This window comes from Lissotriton helveticus, chromosome 5_1 (genome assembly GCF_964261635.1).
Source record: "Lissotriton helveticus chromosome 5_1, aLisHel1.1, whole genome shotgun sequence".
Taxonomy (NCBI): Eukaryota; Metazoa; Chordata; class Amphibia; order Caudata; family Salamandridae; genus Lissotriton; species Lissotriton helveticus.
In genome coordinates, this window is record NC_136065.1 from 2,112,678,183 (window position 1) to 2,112,705,544 (window position 27,362).

At 52.8% G+C, this 27,362-nt stretch overlaps 1 protein-coding gene across 2 annotated transcripts in view; it reads left to right on the forward strand.

The window, feature by feature from the left end:
• The window catches only part of AK8 (adenylate kinase 8), an 813,765-nt gene extending 790,789 nt beyond the window's left edge, over positions 1–22,976 (forward strand). For both annotated transcript variants that reach the window (XM_078646171.1, XM_078646172.1), the window contains 2 exons: positions 10,868–10,948; positions 22,582–22,976. In XM_078646171.1, coding sequence (XP_078502297.1) covers positions 10,868–10,948; positions 22,582–22,873 — 373 coding nt within the window. In that variant the 3' untranslated portion in view covers positions 22,874–22,976. The remainder of the gene's footprint in view (positions 1–10,867; positions 10,949–22,581) is intronic.
• The last annotated feature ends 4,386 nt before the right edge of the window (positions 22,977–27,362 follow it).

The following is a 27,362-nucleotide window of genomic DNA, read 5'->3' on the forward strand; positions in this document are numbered from 1 at the left end:
GGACCTTGCATTTAGAGGTGAGATGTATAATATTTAAAAAGGTTCTAGAATTATCTGTATTCCAAACATCAGTAAGTCCTCTAGAAGGAATTGCTTTTGTAAAGGATTTTTGCGTTTTATCAGGGATATATCTGGATGTGGAACAAAGATCAATGAAAGGGTCCATTCATTGATTACAATCCCCTCCCACAACAAAATTATCTTGAGAGCATGTTTGGAGTAAAGCAAAAAAAAGTCCCAAACTTGGAAATCCACTCCAGAGGGACCATAGACGTTACATATAGAAAGAGGCACATTATTGATTTTGAGAGTTATTAGTAGCCACCTACCATTATCCTCTTTAAAAACAGTTGCCTCGTTCAGGGCTAAGGATTGTGAAATAAGATTATAACACAATTTTTGTGATTAGCGGCAGAACAGAAAGTATGTCCCACTCATTATTTTTGGAAAGGATGCATATCTTGTTCTACAAGGTTAGTTTCTTGTAATAAAGCAATCTGACATTTCAGCTTAGATAAATGAATCACAACTCTTTGTTTTATGGGATTACAAAGGCCTTTCACATTCCCTGAGACAATGTGTAAGCTACCCGTAGCAGCCAACCCAAAGGACAAAAAGATATAACTACAAAATATATATGCTGAGAAATACAAGGTTGCCAGTGACTATGGTACACAATAAGATCATCCAATAAGAGTTGTATACATAAACATAGCAAATAAATAGGCTGTAGAAAAAGAAACCAAGAAGAAGAGAAGAGAAAAGGGCAGAAAAAGAAAATATCAAGGAGGATGAGGAGAGGGAAGGTAGCACAGGGAAAATCATTAAGCTCTACATGACGAATAAGTAGATTAGTAGATGGTGAAAAGTCCAAGGCTCTAACCTTGAATGAAAATATATCTTATTTTTTAAAACACAGAAAACAGAGAAAGTTGTGGAGCGCAGGATCAGAGACTGGCCAGGAGCCTGTACCCCGGACCAGGGAAGTAACCGGAAGAATAAGAAATAGTGATTTGGAGGACAAACCCTTGAATGACAAAGGAAATAGTGAGAGAGGGATAGGAGGGGGTACCAACAAGGAGAGGTGAAAAGAACAGTATAAAGGGGTTTGAAAACTTACCAGTACAACACAATTGGGCAGACAAACAATGACGATTATAAACAGGTGGGATCAACAAAACATAGGGCCACGGAACACAGCAATCCAACTTCCGTAACATGAAGGGAAACTGCGGAGGAGTGGGAACAAATCTCACATCGTCATATATACTATGGTGGAAGCGTAAGCGTTAACAACAATGAACATATATAAAGTCAATACAGTAATGAGGCAAAAAAGTTCAGGTTTTGGCAAGGTCCTTTGCTTCTTCTTTATGCAAGTGAATGATTTTTTTTAAGTCTTCCAGTTTTCAAAAGCATTGGATCTCTCCTTATATGTGACTTTAAAAATGCACGGATGGATAATGCCATAATGGGCATTCATAGATCTCAGAGCAGGGTGCGGGTCAAGAAATACTTTCCTTTTGAGGATTGTAGGGCGAGCTACATCTTGGCTAATGAAAATCTTCTGGCTGGACCACAGCATTTGTTTGCATTGTTTAGAGGCCGAATGAGGTGTCATTTGATCAGAATATTGCAGAAAATATGCAATGGTACCTCATCAGCGAGCAATAGAGGATTTGGGTGGCGGACCAACTCAATGTGCTCTTTATATGTTGAGAGAGGAGCAATCGTTTTGTCCCACAATCTTAGGAATGGTAAGTTGTTGGAAGGTATTCATGTCCAAATCCTCCAGACCCTCAGGAAACCATATATTCTGAGGTTATTTCTTTACATACAATTTTCTAGGTCTTCTGTGTGTTTTTTTTAGTTGGGATATTTCCTTAGTCATGTTATCCACTTTTGTAGCAAAATCCTGAGCATCGCTGATCCTTTGTTCAATTTTGCATACTCTGTTTTCAACATTGGGCTATTTCTCCTCCATTCTCTGAAGAGTGGTGTTAGTGTCCATGTAGAAAGGCCTCCAGTTTTTTATTTCATCTTTAAATCTTCCAACGTAAGAGGCAAAGGAGATTTGGAGGGAAATGTTGGATCCTTTTTCACCCTCTTTTTAACATTTCCAGATGGTTTGCTACGCGGTGTAAAGGATGGAATGGGGGAAGTAAAATGTTTAGATGTAGACTGCAATTGAGGATCCATGGTAGAGTATGGAGGTTCAAACAGAATGAGAACTTTATGAAGCAGTTCAGTGATGATAATGAAGAAGATAAATAGGAGCACCAGTAAAGTATTGGAGGGAAAAAATGTATTCAAAGCGTTGCGTAACCAATTTCCTGAAGATGATAATGAGGTGCTCAGTCATCATGCATTTCAACCATATGCCACAGAGAAAGTGCCCCCAAAAACCACCAGCAAGTGATCCTGAATAAAATATAGAAGTTTATTTGGGGGGAGAGTGTTACCTAGCATCATCTCATCCCCTTCATGAAGATGTGGTGGTGCCAAGAGCCCGCCTATACTGTGAGGGCGGAATATCAACAAAATGGCGGCCACGGTGGCCCAGCATGATGAGTGATGTCACACATTGGCAAGTGAAGAAAATTACCTTAAAAAGGTCTAAAAACTGATCACGTCACTCCCCACCCATTTAGAGGCCACCACATCTCACCTGCAGTAAACTGAAAGCAGTATAACAACCAAAAAATGTACTGCTTCTTTGGGGGAGACGGGAGGATCATATCCCAGTGGCAATCTTGGGTGCCCCCCAGCACGCACTCCAAGTTGCAACAACTTAACAGAATGTAGGTATTATTGTGTGAACTTTAATGGCGAAGCCGTACTATCTTCTGGTGTACATCGAAGTCCGCATCTGCCTACAGGTCAGGCTTGAAAGAGACTGGATAGAGTAGAGTAGAGTGGTAGAGTAGAGTGGAGTGGTACAGAGTGTAGTGGTACAGAGTGGAATGGAGTGGAGTGCATTAGAGGGGAGTGTTGTAGAGTGCAGTGGTGCAAAGTAGAGTGGCGTAGAGTGCAGTGGCAAAGAGTAGAATGGCGCATGGTAGAGAGGTGTAGAGTGGAGTGGCTTACAGTGCAGTGGCACAGAGTGGAGTGGTACAGAGTAGAGTGCAGTGGTTTCAAGTGCCATAGAGTGCTGTAGAATTGAGTAGACTGGTGCAGTGGTGCAGCGTAGAGTGCAGTGGCAGAGTACAGTGGTTCACAGTATAGTGAAGTGCCATCGACTGGAGTGGTGCTGGGCAGGGTCTAGTGGTATAGAGTGCAGTGGTGCAGGGTAGAGTGCATTGGCATAGTGTATTGGCGTACAGTAAGGTGGCATAGAGTGCATTGTTGCAGAGTACAGTGGCGTAGATTGTAGTAGTGTAGAGAGGAGTAGCATAGAGTGGAGTGGCCTACAGGGCAATGTTGTAGAGTGCAGAATAAAGTAGAGTGGCGTAGAGTGCATTGGCATAGGGTAGAGTGGTGCAGAGTAGAGAGGCATAGAGTAGTGGAGTGGTATAGAGTGGAGTAGTGCAGAGTAGAGTGCAGTGGCGTAGAGTGGCACTGTGTGGAGTGGAGTTGTGTAGAGTGGAGTAGCATAGAGTGCCATGTAGTGGAGTGGCATAGAGTGGAGTGGTGCAAAGTGCCATTCAGTAGAGTGGACTGGCGTACTGTGTTGTAGAGTGGCGTAAATTGCAATGGCATAGATTGGAGTGGTGCAGAGTAGAGTGGCATAGAGTGCAGTGGCGGACAATGCAGCGGCAAACAACGCATAGGCACACAATGCAGTAGCGTACAATGCAGTGGTGTTGATTAGAGTAGAGTGGCCTTGAGTGCAGTGGTGGAGAGTAGAGTAGAACGGCATAGAGTACAGTTGCGAAGTGTGCAGTGACTTAGGGTAGAATGGCATAGAGTGCAGTTTCATGCAGTGACGTAGAGGAGATTGACGTAGGGTGTAGTGGTGTAGAGTGATGCAGAGTGCAGTGGCATAGAGTGGAACGCTGCAGAGTAGAGTGGCATAGAGTGCAGTTGCTTAAAGTGCAGTGCAAAGTGATGCAATCTTGAATGGTCGTTTCCCTAAGGATAATCCACCGAACTGGACACGGTCAAATGGCCTTATTCATTCCTTCCTAGACTACAGCGTTTGTAACAAGGAAATCTTCCCCCTGATCGAGAATTACACCATAGTTGCTCGAGGTGACAGTGATCACCGTCCTCAAGTGATCACAATGTCATCTAACCTAGCATATCACGCCGTAACCAACCAAACCTCAGGAGGAGATTATACTGAAAACCTCAAAAGGTTGAAATGGTCCGATCCAATTATACCAGCAATAATGAGTAAATGTAGAGTCTTGCAAAACCAAAGGAGCACCAACAAATCATCACCAGTTACGGCATGGGACCGCTTCTCCCAGGAACTGCTTAAAATCTTTTCCCGCACCTCAGGAAACACCACAAAATGCAATCCAGCAACAATAACAGATGAAATCAAGAAATTAAAATCAAAATGTGACAGAATGTTAAGACAAGTTTGTAAGCATCCAGGGGAAGATCATAAATGCAATAACTACAAGGTCGCCCAGAAAGCACTTCGACAAGCAATATTTTGCGAAAAAAACAAACGCTCTGAACAGTTTTGGTTAAAACTGATACATGCGAATAAAAGTCATAACCCAAAAGCTTTCTGGTCACTCGTCAACTCCAAAATACACAAGCAAGGAGGTTTAAGTAGCACTAACATCCCTGAAGCCGAATGGGTACTTTATTTAACAACGCATTTTGAGGAACAAGAAAAAAAAGCTGCTCCACCTGTCAATTCACCAGCAGTGGTCCAACAACCCAATTGCTGCTGAACATCGGGCACAACGGATGCAGCCTCATCAAAGAAAAAAGCTGAATGCAACACAAGGACGCCACTGGCAACCAATACTAAATCCTCGCTTCAGTCTTTAGAACCACCTGACCATGCATTTACAAACTTGAGAATTACCATGGATAAAATAGTTTGAATCATAACTGAGGGTCGCACTGACGGAGCCCCAGGGCCGAATGGCCTACCACAGGCGTTGTTTAAACAAGACACAGAATTCTGGGCCCATCAACTGGTACCCCTCTTTTCCCACTGCTGGTCTAACTCTGAATTACCAGAATCATGGCGTGGCGCCATCATACATCCAATCTTTAAAGGAGACAAGAGATCAGACCCAGAAAATTATAGGATGATTACTCTATTGGATGTGGAGGCGAAATACTACGCCAAACTGCTCCTTCATGAACTGGCGTCCTGGGCAACAAAAAAATCATCTAATACCTTTTAATCAGACAGGATTTGTGCAAAAATAAGGCACCATAACAAACTTGCTCGCAATATCCGTCCTGTTGGACAAAGCGGTTTCCTCAGGAACGTTTATGCACGGCTGCTTCATGGACTTTAAGGCCCCCTTTGATCGCGTGCCTCGAAGCCTACTATGGCTCAAATTGCGGAAATGGGGGATTCCACCAATGCTTGGATCCGCATAAAACTTGGGGACGGATCACACTCCTCAAGGAAAATACTAACATCATGCGGGGTAAAACAAGGCTGCGTGTTAGCGCCCCTTCTTTCTAACCTCTTCATTTCCGACCTGTCAGAGTCACTCGACGAAGTTAATTCTCAACCACCAAAACTCGCCGGGGTAAGAGTTAGTAACTTACTGTACGCAGACGATTTAGTACTGCTAAGCCATACCAGGGTTGGCTTGCAGAGACTCCTCGATGAACTGTCCCTTTATACCATCGGAAACAAACTAGAACTGAAGCTAACAAAGACAAGGGCAATTATCTTTGTGTCAAGGAAATACAGATGCGCGGGTTGGTTATGTAACGGTAAAAGTGTAGATAAAGCCATCTCTTATAAGTACCTGGGGGTCCACATGGACAGTAGGGGCTCTTCTTCCAAACACAGAGATGAGGTAGAAGCTAAAGCCCTGTCAATCCAGGTTGCCTTTAAGACCCTTGCCAGACAACTTTGCGGGCCATCCCTGACCCCGCTCATAACAGTCATGAAGGCAAAAATTACCAGATTCCTCACCTACGGCCAGGAGATTATGCAAGGGAAGGACAACAATCTTGTGAATAAAATAACAACAAGAACATTCAAACAAGCGTTGAGCCTTCTGAAATCCTCATCCCCTGCTCAAATACGTCTTGAGTTTGGCCTTCAAGATCATCACGCAGTAGGGGCTGGAGCATTCATCAGGCTGTGTAATAAGTTGCGAAGCTCCAGAAAAGGAAGCCTGGAGGCACTCCTGTGGCAGGAAATCTTAGTCGGTCAGCTTGGTAGATCATACTGGCGCCATCTACAAAACTCACTAAAACTCCTGGATTTTGAAGAAATCTGGAATTTGAACCCATCGCAGCATGCACTCAAAATCCACATCAAAAGGAATGTCCGCCTCTGGTCCTTTCATTCAGACAGAGCTCAACTGGCCGAACGTAAGCACGCTTGGACAATTGTATCATGGTTGAAGCCAGGGATTATGGCTCCATACCTGTCATGTACTTACTCTGCGCTGTGGAAAAAAAGATTCATGGCCCTCAGAATGGGCGAATGGCCATTCCTGTAACACCTGCCGAGCAGGCAACACGTAAATACCAATGTAATGTGCAGGGGGGTTGGGAGTAGCAAGGAATCAATCGAGCATGTGGCATGCCTTTGTCCTGCACTTCTCGACGACCGGAAGATCATGTTAAAGAGCGAATGGAATAAACTCTGCATTCGCACGTGCAGACAAGCTATACTTGCATCAATGAACCCAGACAACCCAATGCTCAATATTCGGTTTACCAAGTTCATGACAAGAGCAGTAAGAAGATTTACAACCGGAGAAGCCAGCAAGTAAACAATGGTCAACAATAAATGGGAGGACCAACTCCTCTGTTCCATCAAATAGCAGTTGACCATGGCCTCATTCTTTACACAGACTATTTCTGGGCCCCGTGTGTTCTAGGACCATTAAGCCATCATGTGTAGTGTCTTTACCATATTAGCAGATTCACGCCTCCAGTAGTACCTATTATGTATTCTCAATAACCATGGTTTTGCTCTGTGTTTTTAGCAGATGTTAAACCACAAGGGACAACAACGGCTCCCAAATATTTTTCTAATACTCACTATGAGGTTGTACAACTATGCGAAATAATTCTTTTTATTTTTAAACCATTTTTTAGATGAATGTTACCTTTTAACTCACTGTGATGAAACAAACGGACTAAAACGGACATTCACAGGAATATTCTTAAAGGAAAAAAATAATTTTTAGAGATTAGACAAGTGTTTTGTTTTTTTCTCGCTGATGTATGTTTCCTATTGTAATGATTTTAATTAATCAAACAATAAAGTTCTCACTCACTAGAGTGAAGTGATGCAAAGTAGAGTGGAGCAAAGTGTGGTGCCTTAGAGTACATTGGCATAGAATGCATAGGGTAGAGTGGTGCAGAGTAGATTGCAATTATTTAGAGATCACTGGCATAGAATGAATTGGCATAGAGTGGAGTGAAGTGAAGTGTAGTGGCTTAGAGTGCATTGGTGTAGAGTGGTGCAGAGTCGAGTGCAGTGATGCAGAGTAGAGTGACATAGAGTTCAGTGGTGGCGAGTGCAGTATTGCAGAGCGGAGTGCTTAGAGTGGTGAGAGTAGAGTGGCATGGAGTGCAGTGGTGCTGAGTTAGAGTGCCGTAGAGTGCAGCTGTGCAGAGTAGATTAGAGTAGCATAGAGTGGATTGGCATAGAGTGCAGTGGTGTAGAGTGGAGTGATACAGAGTAGAGGGCAGTGGCATAGAGTGCAATGTCATATAGTGCAACATGGTGTTAGCCGGTAGATTCTGTACAGAATCCATACCCCGCACCAGACTCCATGGGCCAAAGTAATGCGTTCTGTAGAACCTACAGTGTTGACCTTCGAGCAGTGGTGCCTCCCCAGGAGAAGGTGGTGGTACTCAAGGGCATGCCCATCAAACATGGTGTCAGCCGGTAGACTCTGTACTGAATCCATACCCCGCACGAGATTCCGTGGGGCAGAGGGATTCCTTCTTTACAGCCAGTGTGTGTCCGTTAGACATGGTGCCAACCTGTATACTGTGTACAGAATCCATACCCTGCACCAGAATCCGTGGAGCAGAGCGATACCCTCTATAGTGCCTGCATTGTTGACCTTCGAGAAATGGTGCTTCGCTGGGTGAAGGTGGCACGTCCATTAAACATGGCATCAGCCGATAGACTACAGAACCCATACCCTGCCCCATCCTCCATGGAGCAGACCAATGCCCTCAGTAGAATCTACAGTGTTGAGCTTCGAGCAGTTGTACCTCACCAGGTGAGGTGGTGGTAAACAAGGGCACGCCTGTTAAACATGGCATCAGCCGGCAGACTGTGTACAGAATCCATATATCGCACCATACGCTGTGGACTAGTGATGCCTTCTGTCGAACCTACAGTGTTGACCTTCCAGCAATGGTGCCTCATCAGGAGCAGGTGGTGGTACTCAAGGCACGTCCATCAAACATGGCGTCAGCCGGTAGACTACGAACAGAGTCCAAACCTCGCGCTAGCTTCTATGGAGCGGAGAGATGCCTTCTGTTGTACCTACAGTGTTGAGCTTCGAGCAGAGGTGCTGACCAGGTGAAGGTGGTGATGGTAAACAGTGGTCCATCCAGGAAACATGGCGTCAGCCGGCAGACTGTACAGAATCCATACCTCGCGCCAGCCTCCATGGAGAAGAGAGATGCCTTCTGTTGTACCTACAGTGTTGAGCTTCGAGCAGAGGTGCTGACCAGGTGAAGGTGGTGATGGTAAACAGTGGTCCATCCATCAAACATGGCGTCTGCCGGCAGACTGTACAGAATCCATACCTCGCGCCAGCCTCCATGGAGAAGAGAGATGCCTTCTGTAGAACCTAGTGTTGAGCTTCAAGCAGAGGTGCTCACCAGGTGAAGGTGGTGATGGTAAACCAGGGCACGTCCATCAAACATGGCGTCAGCCGGCAGACTGTACAGAATCCATACTTCGCGCCAGCTTCCATGGAGAAGAGAGATGCCTTCTGTAGTGCCTAGTGTTGGGACCTTCAAGCAGAGGTGCTGACCAGGTGAAGGTGGTGATGGTAAACAGTGGTCCATCCATCAAACATGGCGTCAGCCGGCAGACTGTACAGAATCCATACCTCGCGCCAGCCTCCGTGGAGCAGAGAGATGCCTTCTGTAGTGCCTAGTGACAGTGTTGACCTTCAAGCAGAGGTGCTCACCAGGTGAAGGTGGTGATGGTAAACAGTGGTCCATCCAGGAAACATGGCACCAGTCGGTAGACTGCGTACAGAATCCATACCTCGCTCCAGCCTCCGTGGAGCAGAGAGATGCCCTCCGTTGAGCCTGGATGTTGAGCCTCACGTAGCGCTAATTCACTGGGTAAAGACAATCGCAGACCGTGTTCCTGCGCCCCCTGGAGAGCCTGGGCACAGCTTGGGCACATTTGCCACTATTAATTATGTACAGTTTTCGAGAAGCTTTGGCCAGCAGGGACCTTTTTCGCTGTCTTCAGTGGCGCAGAGGCCGGAAGCGCTGCAGCTGGCAGCGGCCAGAGGAGGCTGGATGGATGGCGTCTCTGGCACGGGGCGCATGGCATGCTATTTTTGTCGCTGCCACCTGAACTGGAATGAGAAATCTGCGCATTTAACAGAGGATGAGAACTCCTGGGCCCCAAAGTGCCGATGCTTTCCAGAAGAGCCCCTCCCCCACCAGCTCTCCATGTGTGATGGTGCCAACCTGCGCCCGTCTGCACCTGGCAGGGGCTGGTGCCGCGTCCCAGGAGAGTCAGCAGTTACTTACGGAGGACATGCCGCCTCCTTTCTACCTGTCTCCCTCCCTTACGCCACCGCTCACCCTAAAGAAGCTGTGAATCTTGTTAGTTTAAACCAAGCCCAGCCGTAGGATACTTCCCCGGGCCTGGCTCGATTCTTGCACCGCAGTGAGCTCGTGTCTTCCCTCCGGGGTTCTTGCACCACAGTGAGCTCGTCTCTTCCCTCCAGGGTTCTTGCCCGCTCAGATATTTCTCTTCTGTGATGAGGCCTCCTCTGCCCCCCGCCCCGCCCCCAGGAATGGGCTTCAGTGGCCCCTCAGTGGCCCCCCGTGTCACCTACCCTCCCCAGCCCTACCTCCAGACCGTCTCGAGAGAAGCAACGAAGGGTCCTGTGTGTTTCCTGCAGTGTGGTCTGTGGTTTTGGTTCCTATTGTCCAGGTTGTACAGGGGGCTCGGCCGCTGTATGCTTATCTGCAGAGACGTTTTAAGCCATGGGCAAAGTGGGCTCTGGCCCAGGGCCTCAGCCTTTCAGGGGGCCACCTGATAGAGCTAGCTGGGTTCTGCAGAAAGTCTTGTCCTTGTCACCTTGAGTAATTTTTAAACAGATTGTTATAAATAATGTTTTCCTTAAATGTATTTTTAATGTGGTTGTTGTTTGTGTCTATTACAAACATTTTGCAGAGAAATCTTGTGTTTAGGTTTAATACAACGTCCATAAAAAAGTTTTTTAGATGAAAACAGGACCTCACATATGAGAAATAGGAGGCTGTCACAGAGATTATTTGCAGCAATATTACAATCACAATCCCTGAAAATTAGATGTAAACACATTTAAAGTTTGGACGAGTGCGGCCTGGCCAAAGAGTACATTAAAGAGCTGAAGTAGATCATAAATTCAAAGCTATTCCGAGCAGGGGCCCCCAAAATACGTGTGGCCCAGGGCCCACAAAATCCTTAAGATGTCCCTGCTTATCTGCTCTGAAAGTCGTGGCGTCCAGCTTGGAAGGACATGACATTAATAAAGCTCTGTTCCTCTTCCCGCAGGGTGTTTTTCCTCAATATTCCGGATGAAGTTGCCCTGGAGCGGCTGACCCAGAGGATGACGGATCCCGTGACGGGGGAGAGGTGAGTCGGGCTATCCGTCGCTCAAGAGGGGGGGGTTGGGGGGGGGGGGACTCAAACAGGACCCCCGACCCCAGCCCGCAGCGAGCCAGGCCTTGTGGGCCGCCGTAATTCTAAATCTCGGTGTGACCCCCACGGGGCCCGAGCTGCCTAAAAGTGAAACTACCAGGGTGTGTGCGCCCTCTGGGCCTCGGGGTGAGGGTGGGGGACGACTCACAGCAGGTGTGTGCACCCTAGACCTGGGGTGGACTCACAGCAGGTGTGTGCACTCTGGGGTGGACTCACAGCAGGTGTGTGTGCACTATGGGCCTGGGGTGGACTCACAGCAGGTGTGTGCACCCTAGACCTGGGGTGGACTCACAGCAGGTGTGTGTGCACTATGGGCCTGGGGTGGACTCACAGCAGGTGTGTGCACCCTAGACCTGGGGTGGACTCACAGCAGGTGTGTGCACTCTGGGGTGGACTCACAGCAGGTGTGTGCACTCTGGGGTGAGGGTGGACTCACAGCAGGTGTGTGCACCCTAGACCTGGGGTGGACTCACAGCAGGTGTGTGCACTCTGGGGTGGACTCACAGCAGGTGTGTGTGCACTATGGGCCTAGGGTGGACTCATAGCAGGTGTGTGCACTCTGGGGTGGACTCACAGCAGGTGTGTGTGAACTCTGGGCCTGGGGTGGACTCACAGCAGGTGTGTGTACTCTGGGCCTGGGGGTGGACTCACAGCAGGTGTGTGCCCTCTGGGCCTGGGGTGGACTCACAGCAGGTGTGCCCACTCTGGGGTGGGGGTGGACTCACAGCAGGTGTGTGCACCCTAGACCTGGGGCGGGCGGACTCACAGCAGGTGTGTACACCCTAGACCTGGGGTGGACTCACAGCAGGTGTGTGCCCTCTGGGCCCGGGGTGGACTCACAGCAGGTGTGTGCCCTCTGGGCCTGGGGTGGACTCGCAGCAGGTGTGTGCACTCTGGACCTAGGGTGGACTCACAGCAGGTGTGTGCCCTCTGGGCGTGGGGCGGACTCACAGCAGGTGTGTGCATTCTGGACCTGGGGTGGACGCACAGCAGGTGTGTGCCCTCTGGGCCTGGGGTGCACTCACAGCAGGTGTGTGCCCTCTGGGCCTGGGGTGGACTCACAGCAGGTGTGTGCACTCTGGGCCTTGGGTGGACTCACAGCAGGCGTGTGCACTCTGGGGTGGACTCACAGCAGGTGTGTGTGTGCACTCTGGGCCTGGGGTGGACTCGCAGCAGGTGTGCCCACTCTGGGGTGGGGGTGGACTCACAGCAGGTGTGTGCACCCTAGACCTGGGGGGCGGACTCGCAGCAGGTGTGTGCACCCTAGACCTGGGGTGGACTCACAGCAGGTGTGTGCCCTCTGGGCCTGGGGCGGACTCACAGCAGGTGTGTGCCCTCTGGGCCTGGGGTAGACTCACAGCAGGTGTGTGCCCTCTGGGCCTGAGATGGACTCACAGCAGGTGTGTGCACTCTGGACCTGGGGTGGACTCACAGCAGGTGTGTGCACTCTGTGGTGGACTCACAGCAGGTGTGTGTGCACTCTGGGCCTGGGGTGGACTCGCAGCAGGTGTGTGCACTCTGGGGTGGACGCTGGGCCTGGGGTGGACTCACAGCAGGTGTGTGCACTCTGGGGTGGACTCACAGCAGGTGTGTGCACTCTGGGGTTGACTCACAGCAGGTGTGTGTGCACACTGGCCCTGGGGTGGACTCGCAGCAGGTGTGTGCACTCTGGGGTGGACTCACAGCAGGTGTGTGCACTCTGGGGTGGGGGTGGACTCACAGCAGGTGTGTGCCCTCTGGGCCTGGAGTGGACTCATAGCAGGTGTGTGCTCTGTGGCCCTGGGGTGGACTCACAGCAGGTGTGTGCCCTCTGGGCCTGGGGGGGACTCATAGCAGGTGTGTGCACTCTGGGGTGGGGGTGGATTTACAGCAGATGTGTGCCCTCTGGGCCTGGGGTGGACTCGCAGCAGGTGTGCCCACTCTGGGCCTGGGGTGGACTCATAGCAGGTGTGTGCCCTCTGGGCCTGGGGTGGACTCACAGCAGTTGTGTGCCCTATGGGCCTGGGGTCGACTCACAGCAGGTGTGTGCACTCTGGGGTGGACTCACAGCAGGTGTGTGTGCACTCTGGGCCTGGGGTGGACTCGCAACAGGTGTGTGCTCTATGGGCCTGGGGCAGACTCACAGCAGGTGTGTGCCCTCTGGGCCTGAGGTGGACTCACAGCAGGTGTGTGCATTCTGGGTCTTGGGTGGGGATGGACTCACAGCAGGTGTGTGCATTCTGGGCCTTGGGTGGGGGTGGACTCACAGCAAGTGTGTGCATTCTGGGCCTTGGGTGGGGATGGACTCGCAGCAGGTGTGTACATTCTGGGTCTTGGGTGGGGATGGACTCAGCAGGCGGGTGCGTTCTGGGTCTTGGGTGGGGATGGACTCAGCAGGCGGGTGTGTGCATTCTGTGCCTTGGGTGGGGGTGGACTCACAGCAGGTGTGTGCATTCTGGGCCTGAGGTGGACTCACAGCAGGTGTGTGCATTCTGGGTCTTGGGTGGGGATGGACTCACAGCAGGTGTGTGCATTCTGGGCCTTGGGTGGGGGTGGACTCACAGCAAGTGTGTGCATTCTGGGTCTTGGGTGGGGATGGACTCACAGCAAGTGTGTGCATTCTGGGCCTGAGGTGGACTCACAGCAGGTGTGTGCCCTCTGGGCCTGGGGGGACTCATAGCAGGTGTGTGCACTCTGGGGTGGACGCACAGCAGGTGTGTGCCCTCTGGGCCTGAGGTGGACTCACAGCAGGTGTGTGCCCTCTGGGCCTGGGGGGACTCATAGCAGGTGTGTGCACTCTGGGGTGGACTCACAGCAGGTGTGTGTGCACTCTGGGCCTGGGGTGGGGGTGGACTCACAGCAAGTGTGTGCATTCTGTGCCTTGGGTGGGGAGGGACTCAGCAGGTGTGTGCATTCTGGGTCTTGGGTGGGGATGGACTCAGCAGGTGTGTGCATTCTGGATCTTGGGTGGGGGTGGACTCACAGCAAGTGTGTGCATTCTGTGCCTTGGGTGGGGATGGACTCAGCAGGTGTGTGCATTCTGGGTCTTGGGTGGGGATGGACTCACAGCAGGTGTGTGCGTTCTGGGTCTTGGGTGGGGATGGACGCAGCAGGTGTGTGCATTCTGGGTCTTGGGTGGGGGTGGACTCACAGCAGGTGTGTGCATTCTGGGTCTTGGGTGGGGATGGACTCAGCAGGCGGGTGCGTTCTGGGTCTTGGGTGGGGATGGATTCGCAGCAGGCGGGTGCATTCTGGGTCTTGGGTGGGGATGGACTCGCAGCAGGTGTGTGCATTCTGGGTCTTGGGTGGGGATGGACGCAGCAGGTGTGTGCGTTCTGGGTCTTGGGTGGGGATGGACGCAGCAGGTGTGTGCGTTCTGGGTCTTGGGTGGGGATGGACTCAGCAGGCGGGTGCATTCTGGGCCTTGGGTGGGGATGGACGCAGCAGGTGTGTGCGTTCTGGGTCTTGGGTGGGGATGGACTCAGCAGGCGGGTGCATTCTGGGTCTTGGGTGGGGATGGACGCAGCAGGTGTGTGCGTTCTGGGTCTTGGGTGGGGATGGACTCAGCAGGCGGGTGCATTCTGGGTCTTGGGTGGGGATGGACTCAGCAGGTGTGTGCATTTTGGGCCTTGGGTGGGGATGGACTCAGCAGGCGGGTGCATTCTGGGTCTTGGGTGGGGATGGACGCAGCAGGTGTGTGCGTTCTGGGTCTTGGGTGGGGATGGACACAGCAGGCGGGTGCATTCTGGGTCTTGGGTGGGGATGGACGCAGCAGGTGTGTGCGTTCTGGGTCTTGGGTGGGGATGGACTCAGCAGGCGGGTGCGTTCTGGGTCTTGGGTGGGGATGGACTCGCAGCAGGTGTGTGCATTCTGGGTCTTGGGTGGGGATGGACTCGCAGCAGGTGTGTGCATTCTGGGTCTTGGGTGGGGATGGACTCGCAGCAGGTGTGTGCATTCTGGGTCTTGGGTGGGGATGGACTCAGCAGGTGTGTGCATTCTGGATCTTGGGTGGGGATGGACTCAGCAGGTGTGTGCGTTCTGGGTCTTGGGTGGGGATGGACTCGCAGCAGGTGTGTGCGTTCTGGGTCTTGGGTGGGGATGGACTCAGCAGGTGTGTGCATTCTGGGTCTTGGGTGGGGATGGACGCAGCAGGTGTGTGCATTCTGGGTCTTGGGTGGGGATGGACGCAGCAGGTGTGTGCATTCTGGGCCTTGGGTGGGGATGGACTCAGCAGGCGGGTGCGTTCTGGGTCTTGGGTGGGGATGGATTCGCAGCAGGTGTGTGCATTCTGGGTCTTGGGTGGGGATGGACTCGCAGCAGGTGTGTGCATTCTGTGCCTTGGGTGGGGGTGGACTCACAGCAGGTGTGTGCATTCTGGGTCTTGGGTGGGGATGGACTCAGCAGGTGTGTGCATTCTGGGCCTTGGGTGGGGATGGACGCAGCAGGTGTGTGCATTCTGGATCTTGGGTGGGGATGGACTCGCAGCAGGTGTGTGCATTCTGGGTCTTGGGTGGGGATGGACTCGCAGCAGGTGTGTGCATTCTGGGTCTTGGGTGGGGATGGACTCAGCAGGCGGGTGCATTCTGGGTCTTGGGTGGGGATGGACGCAGCAGGTGTGTGCATTCTGGGTCTTGGGTGGGGATGGACTCGCAGCAGGTGTGTGCGTTCTGGGTCTTGGGTGGGGATGGACGCAGCAGGTGTGTGCGTTCTGGGTCTTGGGTGGGGATGGACTCAGCAGGTGTGTGCATTCTGGGCCTTGGGTGGGGATGGACGCAGCAGGTGTGTGCGTTCTGGGTCTTGGTTGGGGATGGACTCAGCAGGCGGGTGCATTCTGGGTCTTGGGTGGGGGTGGACTCACAGCAGGTGTGTGCATTCTGGATCTTGGGTGGGGATGGACGCAGCAGGTGTGTGCATTCTGGGCCTTGGGTGGGGATGGACTCAGCAGGCGGGTGCATTCTGGGTCTTGGGTGGGGATGGACTCGCAGCAGGTGTGTGCATTCTGGGTCTTGGGTGGGGATGGACGCAGCAGGTGTGTGCGTTCTGGGTCTTGGGTGGGGATGGACTCAGCAGGTGTGTGCATTCTGGGCCTTGGGTGGGGATGGACGCAGCAGGTGTGTGCGTTCTGGGTCTTGGGTGGGGATGGACTCAGCAGGCGGGTGCATTCTGGGTCTTGGGTGGGGATGGACGCAGCAGGTGTGTGCGTTCTGGGTCTTGGGTGGGGATGGACTCAGCAGGCGGGTGCATTCTGGGTCTTGGGTGGGGATGGACTCAGCAGGCGGGTGCATTCTGGGTCTTGGGTGGGGATGGACTCAGCAGGTGTGTGCATTCTGGGCCTTGGGTGGGGATGGACTCAGCAGGCGGGTGCATTCTGGGTCTTGGGTGGGGATGGACGCAGCAGGTGTGTGCGTTCTGGGTCTTGGGTGGGGATGGACACAGCAGGCGGGTGCATTCTGGGTCTTGGGTGGGGATGGACGCAGCAGGTGTGTGCGTTCTGGGTCTTGGGTGGGGATGGACTCAGCAGGCGGGTGCGTTCTGGGTCTTGGGTGGGGATGGACTCGCAGCAGGTGTGTGCATTCTGGGTCTTGGGTGGGGATGGACTCGCAGCAGGTGTGTGCATTCTGGGTCTTGGGTGGGGATGGACTCGCAGCAGGTGTGTGCATTCTGGGTCTTGGGTGGGGATGGACTCAGCAGGTGTGTGCATTCTGGATCTTGGGTGGGGATGGACTCAGCAGGTGTGTGCGTTCTGGGTCTTGGGTGGGGATGGACTCGCAGCAGGTGTGTGCGTTCTGGGTCTTGGGTGGGGATGGACTCAGCAGGTGTGTGCATTCTGGGTCTTGGGTGGGGATGGACGCAGCAGGTGTGTGCATTCTGGGTCTTGGGTGGGGATGGACGCAGCAGGTGTGTGCATTCTGGGCCTTGGGTGGGGATGGACTCAGCAGGCGGGTGCGTTCTGGGTCTTGGGTGGGGATGGATTCGCAGCAGGTGTGTGCATTCTGGGTCTTGGGTGGGGATGGACGCAGCAGGTGTGTGCATTCTGGGTCTTGGGTGGGGATGGACTCGCAGCAGGTGTGTGCATTCTGGGTCTTGGGTGGGGATGGACTCGCAGCAGGTGTGTGCATTCTGGGTCTTGGGTGGGGATGGACTCAGCAGGTGTGTGCATTCTGGATCTTGGGTGGGGATGGACTCAGCAGGTGTGTGCGTTCTGGGTCTTGGGTGGGGATGGACTCGCAGCAGGTGTGTGCGTTCTGGGTCTTGGGTGGGGATGGACTCAGCAGGTGTGTGCATTCTGGGTCTTGGGTGGGGATGGACGCAGCAGGTGTGTGCATTCTGGGTCTTGGGTGGGGATGGACGCAGCAGGTGTGTGCATTCTGGGCCTTGGGTGGGGATGGACTCAGCAGGCGGGTGCGTTCTGGGTCTTGGGTGGGGATGGATTCGCAGCAGGTGTGTGCATTCTGGGTCTTGGGTGGGGATGGACTCACAGCAGGCGGGTGCATTCTGGGCCTTGGGTGGGGGTGGACTCACAGCAAGTGTGTGCATTCTGTGCCTTGGGTGGGGGTGGACTCACAGCAGGTGTGTGCATTCTGGGTCTTGGGTGGGGATGGACGCAGCAGGTGTGTGCATTCTGGGCCTTGGGTGGGGATGGACGCAGCAGGTGTGTGCATTCTGGGTCTTGGGTGGGGATGGACTCGCAGCAGGTGTGTGCATTCTGTGCCTTGGGTGGGGATGGACGCAGCAGGTGTGTGCGTTCTGGGCCTTGGGTGGGGATGGACTCAGCAGGCGTGTGCGTTCTGGGCCTTGGGTGGGGATGGACTCAGCAGGTGTGTGCATTCTGGGCCTTGGGTGGGGATGGACGCAGCAGGTGTGTGCATTCTGGGCCTTGGGTGGGGATGGACTCGCAGCAGGTGTGTGCATTCTGGGTCTTGGGTGGGGATGGACTCAGCAGGTGTGTGCATTCTGTGCCTTGGGTGGGGATGGACGCAGCAGGTGTGTGCGTTCTGGGTCTTGGGTGGGGATGGACTCAGCAGGTGTGTGCATTCTGTGCCTTGGGTGGGGATGGACGCAGCAGGTGTGTGCGTTCTGGGTCTTGGGTGGGGATGGACTCAGCAGGTGTGTGCATTCTGGGCCTTGGGTGGGGATGGACTCAGCAGGTGTGTGCATTCTGGGTCTTGGGTGGGGATGGACGCAGCAGGTGTGTGCATTCTGGGTCTTGGGTGGGGATGGACTCGCAGCAGGTGTGTGCATTCTGTGCCTTGGGTGGGGATGGACGCAGCAGGTGTGTGCATTCTGGGTCTTGGGTGGGGATGGACTCAGCAGGTGTGTGCATTCTGGGCCTTGGGTGGGGATGGACTCAGCAGGCGGGTGCGTTCTGGGTCTTGGGTGGGGATGGACTCAGCAGGCGGGTGCGTTCTGGGCCTTGGGTGGGGATGGACTCGCAGCAGGTGTGTGCATTCTGGGTCTTGGGTGGGGATGGACTCAGCAGGTGTGTGCTGCGCGCTGGGCTCAGCGGGGGCGAGGGCTCCAAGCTCCAGCTGGGAGCTCACACAAAAAGGTACAAATATCTCATCCCTGAGTTTAATGTGGAAGGTTGGACTTGGCCTTCAGGAGTGTGATTAATGTTTCAACGCTTCAGTATTGAACTGTCACCGCCCACGTGTCCTGAATACCTTCTAAATCTGAAGAGACATTCTCCTCCACTACAGCGAGACCCCTAGCATAAACCGTGCTTAAGGGTGAAGCCTTTGTCAAGACTTAGACATAGCTCATCCCAAGTCTGCCAGAGCTCACCCCAAGTCTGCCAGAGCTCGCCCCATGTCTGCCTTAGCTCGCCCCATGTCTGCCATAGCTCGCCCCATGTCTGCCTTAGCTCGCCCCATGTCTGCCAGAGCTCGCCCCATGTCTGCCATAGCTCGCTCCATGCCTGCCTTAGCTCGCCCCATGTCTGCCATAGCTCGCCCCATGTCTGCCATAGCTCGCCCCATGTCTGCCTTAGCTCGCCCCATGTCTGCCATAGCTCATCCCAAGTCTGCCATAGCTCGCCCCATGTCTGCCATAGCTTGCCCCATATCTGCCAGAGCTCGCCCCATGTCTGCCTTAGCTCGCCCCATGTCTGCCTTAGCTCGCTCCGTGTCTGCCATAGCTCGCTCCATGTCTGCCAGAGTTCGCTCCATGTCTGCCATAGCTCGCCCCATGTCTGCCATAGCTCGCCCCATGCCTGCCATAGCTCGCCCCATGCCTGCCATAGCTCGCCCCATGTCTGCCATAGCTCGCCCCACGTCTGCCAGAGCTCGCCCTATGTCTGCCAGAGCTCGCCCTATGTCTGCCAGAGCTCGCCCCATGTCTGCCATAGCTCGCCCCACGTCTGCCATAGTTCGCCCCATGTCTCCCATAGCTCGCCCCACGTCTGCCAGAGCTCGCCCCACGTCTGCCAGAGCTCGCTCCACGTCTGCCATAGCTCGCCCCACGTCTGCCATAGCTCGCCTCATGTCTGCCATAGCTCGCTCCATGTCTGCCAGAGCTCGCTCCATGTCTGCCATAGCTCGCTCCATGTCTGCCATAGCTCGCCCCATGTCTGCCATAGCTCGCCCCATGTCTGCCATAGCTTGCCCCATGTCTGCCATAGCTCGCCCCATGCCTGCCATAGCTCCCCCCATGCCTGCCATTGCTCGTCCCATGTCTGCCATAGCTCGCCTCATGTCTGCCATAGCTCGTCCCATGCCTGCCATAGCTCGCTCCATGTTTGCCATAGCTCGTCCCATGTCTGCCATAGCTCGCCCCATGTCTGCCATAGCTCACCCCATGTCTGCCATAGCTCGCCCCATGACTGCCATTGCTCGTCCCATGTCTGCCATAGCTCGCCTCATGTCTGCCATAGCTCACTCCGTTTGCCATAGCTCACCCCATGTCTGCCATAGCTCCTCCCATTTCTGCCATAGCTCGCCTCATGTCTGCCATAGCTCGCTCCATGTCTGCCATAGCTCGCTCCATGTCTGCCATAGCTCGCCCCATGACTGCCATAGCTCGCCCCATGACCGCCATAGCTTGCCCTATGTCTATAGCTCGCCCCATGCCTGCCATAGCTCACACCATGTCTGCCATAGCTCGCCCCATGTCTGCCATAGCTCGCCCCAAGTCTGCCATAGCTCGCCCCAAGTCTGCCATAGCTCGCCCCAAGTCTGCCATAGCTCGTCCCATGTCTGCCATAGCTCGCCCCATGTCTGCCATGGCTCGCCCCAAGTCTGCCATAGCTCATCCCATGTCTGCTATAGCTCACCCTATGTCTGCCATGGCTCGTCCCTTGTCTGCCATAGCTCGTCCCATGTTTGCCATAGCTCGCTCCATCCATGTCTGCCATACCTCTCATCTGTCATAGCTCGCGCCATTTCTGCCATACCGCTCATGTCTGCCATAGCTCGCGCCATGTCTGCCATAGCTCGCCTCATGTTTGCCATAGATCGCCTCATGTGAGCCATAGCATGCCTCACGTGAGCCATAGTTTACCTTATGTCTGCCATAGTTCACCTTATGTCTGCCATAGCTCGCCCCATGTCTTCCATAGTTCACCTTATGTCTGCCATAGTTCACCTTATGTCTGCCATAGCTCGCCCCATGTCTTACATAGTTCACCTTATGTCTGCCATAGTTCACCTTAAGTCTGCCATAGGTTACCTTATGTCTGCCATAGCTCGCCCCATGCCTTCTATAGCTCGCCCCATGTCTGCCATAGCTGCCATAGCCCTCCCCATGTCTGCCATAGCTTGCTCCATGTCTATAGCTCGCCCCATGCCTGCCATAGCTCGCCCCATGCATGCCATAGCTCGCGCCATGTCTGCCATAGATCGCCTCATGTGAGCCATAGCTTGCCTCAGGTGAGCCATAGCTCGCCCCATGTCTGCCATAGCTCGCCCCATGTCTGCCATAGCTCGCCACATGTCTGCCATAGCTGCCATAGCCCTCCCCATGTCGGCCATAACTTGCCCCATATCTGCCATAGCTCGTCCCATGTCTGCCATAGCTCGTCCCATGTCTGCCATTGCTCGTCCCATGTCTGCCATAGCTCGTCCCATGTATGCCATAGCTCGTCCCATGTCTTCCATAGCTCGTCCCATGACTGCCATTGCTCGTCCCATGTCTGCCATAGCTCGCCCCATGTCTGCCATAGCTCGCCCCATGTCTGCCGTAGCTCGCCCCATGTCTGCCGTAGCTCGCCCCATGTCTGCCGTAGCTCGCCCCATGACTGCCGTAGCTCGCCCCATGACTGCCGTTACTCGCCTCATGTTTGCCATAGGTCGCCCCATGTTTGCCATAGCTCGTCCCATGTCTGCCGTAGTTCGCCCCATGATTGCCATTTCTCGCCTCATATCTGCCATAGCGCCTCATGTCTGTCATCGCAATCACCCGTCTGCCATCTCACCCCATGTCTGCCATCTTGCCTCATGTCTGCCATAGCTCATGCCTGCCATGCCCATGCCTGCCATAGCTTGCCCCATGCCTGCCATAGCTCTTCCCCTGTCTAGCCCGCCCCATGTCTGCCATATCGCCCCATGTCTGCCATCACGCCTCATGTGTGCCATAGCTCACCTCATGTCTAACATAGCTCGCCTCATGCCTGCCATAGTTCACTTCATGTCTGCCATAGCTCGCTCCTTGTCTCCTATAGCTCACCCAATGTCTGCTATAGCTCGCCCTTTCAGGTTTCTGCGTACCCTTTTAAACATCAAAGTCCCAGAATTATCCATCTACCCACTCTAACGAAGATTACAGAATTATCTTCCTTTCTAGTGATGATCCCAGAATGATCTACTGGTCTAGCAATGATGCCAAAATTATCCACCAGTTCTGGTGATAATCCCAGAATTATCCACCCGTTCTGTTGATGATCCTAGAATGACCTACCATTCTAAGGATGATCCCAGAATTATTCACCCTTTTCTGGTGATAGTCCCAGTATTTAGTACTGTTCTAAGAATGATCGCAGAATTACCCACCTGATCTGGTGATAATCCCAGAATTATCCACCTGTTCTGGTGATAATCCCCACCCTGGTGTTAATCCCAGATTTATCCACCCATTCTGTTGATAATCCCAGAATTATCCAAACATTCTGGTGATGATTCAGCATTTTCTAACAGTTCTAGCGATGATTGTAGAATTATCCACCTGTTCTGGCGATGATCCCAGAATTATCCACCTGTTCTGGTGATAATCCCAGAATTATCCACCTGTTCTGGTGATAATCCCAGAATCATCCACCCATTCTGTTGATAATCCCAGAATTATCCAAACGTTCTGGTGATGATTCAGCGTTTTCTAACCGTTCTAGCGATGATTGTAGAATGATCTACCCGTTCTTGTGATGATCGTTTAATCCTTGCACAGACTGTCAATACACATAGTACTGTTTCATCAACAAAGCAAAGAGTGCTTACACCTCTTCCTTGTTTAAATGCTTTATCTTTAAGCCGCTCGTACTGTGACCACTGATGAAAAGTCCTCTTGGGTGTAGGGCGGATTTGGCATTGGATTTTTGAAGCATGTGTTACTGAGCTGCGCTTGGACCTCAGATCTGGTCTTTGTCCCCTCTTTTGCAGGTACCACACCGTATACAAGCCAGCGCCCAGCTTGGAGGTGCAGGCCCGCCTCCAGCAGAACCCTCTGAACTCCTTGGACGCAATACAGGAGAAGCTTGACGTTTACCACGCCAACTTCCAACTGGTGGAGGAGTTCTATGATGGGGTTATCCACATCAACGCTGACCAAGACCCCAACACCATATTTGAGTACATCGAAAGCTGCATCATACACCCCCTACCAAAGGCGGGCCCCAAAGAAGCCTCCCCGCCCATCCCCCACACCACTGAAGGGGAACCAGAGGAATATTAGGGCTCTTGCGTCATTGTTGATGTCTTTGTATAGACATTTGTTTGGCATATTCACCCTGGTATGAGCGCAGTAGATAATAAAGATGTATTTTAAATAGTTTAAATGTATTTTAATCAGTAGCTTGCAAATCAAATCAAGATGCTCCTGAAAGCTTAATGAGATTTGGAGGGGATAGTAAGGGCTTTTCTTTCTCTGCCATTGGCATATCTGCACCACATACAACTGTGCCCTTCTCTCCCAGGGCACCTGACTCTACCCTAGTAAGAATCATGTGTCTATTCTCATCTTCCTCACTGTCCTTCAGTAAGACCCTCAGCTCCTTTAAAACACCTCCATCCTGTAAGATGTGGCTCTTGCGTAAAGCCACTTACACCTGTAAGACTTGTTTCCATTAGGACCTGTTAGAAATGGGATCCCTGGCTGGCCAGGGCTTGCGCCAAAGTCAGTCAGAGACCACCACTTCCACGTCAGGGCAAGGGAGTTACACGCCAAGATAACCCCTGCTCACCCCCTTGGTAACATAGCACGAGCAGTAAGGCTAAACTTGGAGGCGATGTGAGTTAAGTATTTGCGCACGCACCCCAGCAACAACACCCAAGGCCCACCACAAAAGAAACTCCACACAAGGTTATATATAAAAATAGCCTTTGTATTACACCAAAACACATTAGATAAAAACACACACTTTACAATGTGCCAACAGGCACGGGCAGAATTTACAGGGGATATGTACAAGACAGGGCCACATGGACCACTGTCAGGGATCAGCACTTTTAGAACTAGCACTTAGTATATAGAACATAGAATGTAAAATCACTTTAGCACACAACCAGTAACTACTGGTAACCAGGACCTCACTAGCACCACCTGTACTAGGAGAACAACCACCTAAGTATCACAATACCTGTAGGGGTATAAGCACATAACACATGATGCATAACATACATTCAGATGTGTAAGGAACAAGGCACATGATGCATAAACAACACATTCAGAGGTGCAGAGAAGGAAAACACATGATGCCTAAAAACATTCAGAGGTGTATCAAAGAACACAATTGCGCAAAAATCACATTAGTCACCACCTGTGACTGTCCCTAGGCCAACTGGCCTTGCAGGGGCTAGGACGCCCTGTGTCCCAAAGTCAGGGGCCTAAACGTGGCAGTTGCCCACAAAGTGCTGGGCAACTGGTGCAAACAATGATGGGGCCAACGTGGGAGCGTCGCAGGCTTTGTAGAAATAAAATGTCCCCCTGAGCCTCTCAGGGCTCAAATGAAACCAATCTGCCCCCACGAGCCTCTCTTAGGCTCGAAAACAACGTGATGCCGCTACGAACCTCTCTGGCTCCAATTAAGAATATGCCCCGCGTTGGAGTCCCCCTCTCTGGGGACTCGAAGTGAGCAAACTGCCCCCTGGGTCGTTGGAGTCCCGCTCGGGGACTCAAGAATAACTGGGGCATTGGGAGCCTCTCAGGCTCGTAACTCAGGTAGGCGGGTGGAGCCTCTCGTGGGCTCGGAAGCAATGCGGGCCAGACGTCGGAGTCCCGCTCGGGGGACTCTAAAATAACGATATGCCCCCAAGGGCCTCTTGTGGCCCTCAAACAACCCGAATGGCCCCCGGTGCCTCTTGGGCTCAAAATCACACTGCGCCCACACGGACAGAGCACTGGGGGGGGGGGGGGGGCACCGGCAATGTGCCCCGACGGCCCCCCTCTGTCACCCACACCGGGCCCCACTCACCAGTGGCTCGCGCAGGGACGTCTCCTCTCTCGGGCTGATTCTCCACGCTGGGGAGCTCCACTCTGCTCCCGGTCGTGCTGCGGTGGCTCTTGGGCTCCGGGGCTCTCCCTTGGTCCCGGGAGCCCTGAGAAGGCAGGCGCCGCTCTCCCTCTTCACTTACCGGATCCCGGGGCCGGCTCCCGGCAGCTTCCGGATTCCTCTTTCCTGTCCCGGGCCGGCAGCCAATCAGAGCGCTGCCCGGGGAATGATGTCACGGAGTGTCCCGCAGTCCCGCCCCCGGCCTGCCTGACTTCCTGGTCGCGGCCGGGCGGCAACGGGGACAATTTCGCCGGGCAATGCCGGGTGGGCACCGGTGGTAAAGATAAGTAAAGTGCTTCTCAGGCGCTAGCAGTAAAATACAGCGCTCTCCAGCGCTATGGCAGAAATGAAGCGCTCTCAAGCGCTAGAAGGAAATAACCAGCGCTGCCAAGCGCTAGGCAGGAGGAAAAGCGCTCTCAAGCGCTAGGGGCCAAAGGAAAGCGCTAGGGCAAGCAGAGAACAACCGAGTCCTTCAGTAAGCCAGGGGCTGGGCAGGGCCCAGGGAGGCAAGCCTTCCCCTGGGCCCCAGCAGCAGCACGCCCCTGGAAGATTCTAGTCTGCAAACAAGAACAAGAACATTTTCATGGGGTCACAGCCCCTCTTTTATACACCTTTTCCCTTTGTCTTCAGGTGCAGGGTGGGGGGAGAACCAGTCGCAGCTGGTTGTGGAGCACTGTGTTTACCTCAGCCACCCTTTCCATTCACCAGGCAGGCTATGGTCATCAGTCGCACCACAGGGGGCAGAGCCGGCATTGTGTGGGAAAAGCCCAGCCCTATTCAGGACCCAGGTGCAGCCCCTCCCTCACATCAGCATGCTAATCTCTCCATTCACCACCGGGGCAGACCCACACAGACTCTTGGAGCCAGGCTCCCCAGCCAGCTTCAGCCAATCACGCGCCAGCATACTTACTGCACACGCACACCATTGTCTAGAAGTAGCACTTCCACACTAGACACATACACGCCGCATACATCATCTCGCAGCATTCAATCACACGAGTCCGCACACACCAGACTCGAGCCTGCACACCCCACGCATCAGGAACTACCAGGGACACATACATTCCCCATGCATTCCTATGGGAGGGCAGGCCAATCTCACACACGCACTCAGGGAGCGCACGCACTTTACACTGCGCCACAGTGTCAAAGTGCGCAAAGACCAGCAATCACCATCACCAGGTCACCAATAACAGCAAAAAGTTCAGGGGTGAACCTGCCAGAAGGGCCGAGTCCAACAGGACCCTTCCTCCTGTAAGGGCCTTCTCACTCTTAGGATCCCTCCCTTCTGTAAAGTCCATCTCTCATGTATAGCTCCTCTCCTGTAAGGCATCTCTCCCTCTTATAACCCTTCGCTGCTGTAAACTACAGCTCCAGTGTACAGTTTTTCTCTCTGTAGAGCCCCTCTCACTCATAGGATCTGTTCCCTCTGTAAAGTTTGTCTCTCCTGTAGACCTTCTCTCTTTGTAAGGCTCCTCTCCCTCATAGGGTCCCTCCCTCCTGTAAAGTCATCTCTCATGTACTGCTTCTTTCTCTGTAAGACCCTTTTACCTCATAGGACCCCCCCCCCCCCCACTCCTGTACATTCTATCTCTCATATGTACGGCTTCTTGCGTCCGTAGGCCCCTCTTCCTCAAAGGATCCCTGGTAAACGGGAGATGTCGCCAAAAAGATATGCCTTCCCAGGAGAGGTGTAACAAGGAGAAATATCTATTTAGTAAGAGGAATATGCCTCTCAGGATTGTTTATGTGCAGTAAGGAGCCCCTTCCTGTACAAAACAATCTGCTGCAACACAGGCATCCTTGCACCATGGTGCCAGGGTGCCTGCGTTGGTGCTAGGCTGCCAAAAGGGTGCCAATGTAGCAGAAAAGACAGGAATGCACCAGATTGCCGTGATTACTGGGCATTCCTGCCCTTACCCTGTCATGTAGTGCAGACAAAGAAGGTGACTTGCTGCCCTGTGCTGCACTGCCTGACAAGTTCATAAATCTACCCCTACATCTCTCATGTACAGCATCTCACTTACTTAAGGCCCCTTTCCCTCATGGGATCCTTCCCTCCTGTAAAGTCCTTCTCTCACACACAGCTTCTCTCCTGTAACGCCGCTCTCCCTCACAGGATCCCTCCCTCTTATAAAGTCCTTCTCCCATGTACAGCTTCTCTCCTGTAAAGCTGCTCTCCCTCATAGGATCCATCTGTGAGAAGTTGGCCTAGTATATGATGTCCACTATTCTAGTGGGCACCTTGCACCAGTCCAAACGACCCTTATTGATGGAAAGTTGTAAAGTCAACCTTATAGAAAGCTATCCTAGTGGTAGCTGTGAAGAGCAGCCTTCAGGCTAAGACTTAGAGGCGAGTTAAGCAAGTTGTTTTACCAATTATAATCTCTTGAATGATCAAATGAAAGCACACCACACAAGGTATATATCAAATATATATGTATATATTCTAAACACGTAAAAGTACAATACAAGGAACTTAATTAGCATACGATAAGTTGCACAGTATACGTTATGCCCTAGGGGCCTCACAAACCATATACTATAATAGTGGCATAAGAACCACGTGAGCGTTAGAAAGCAGGCCTAGGGCCTGTAGAACCGCTGGCGCTACCTGGAACCACCAAAGGTTAGGATGCAGGGGGGGGCGCGCAGTGTCTAATTGACTTTCTA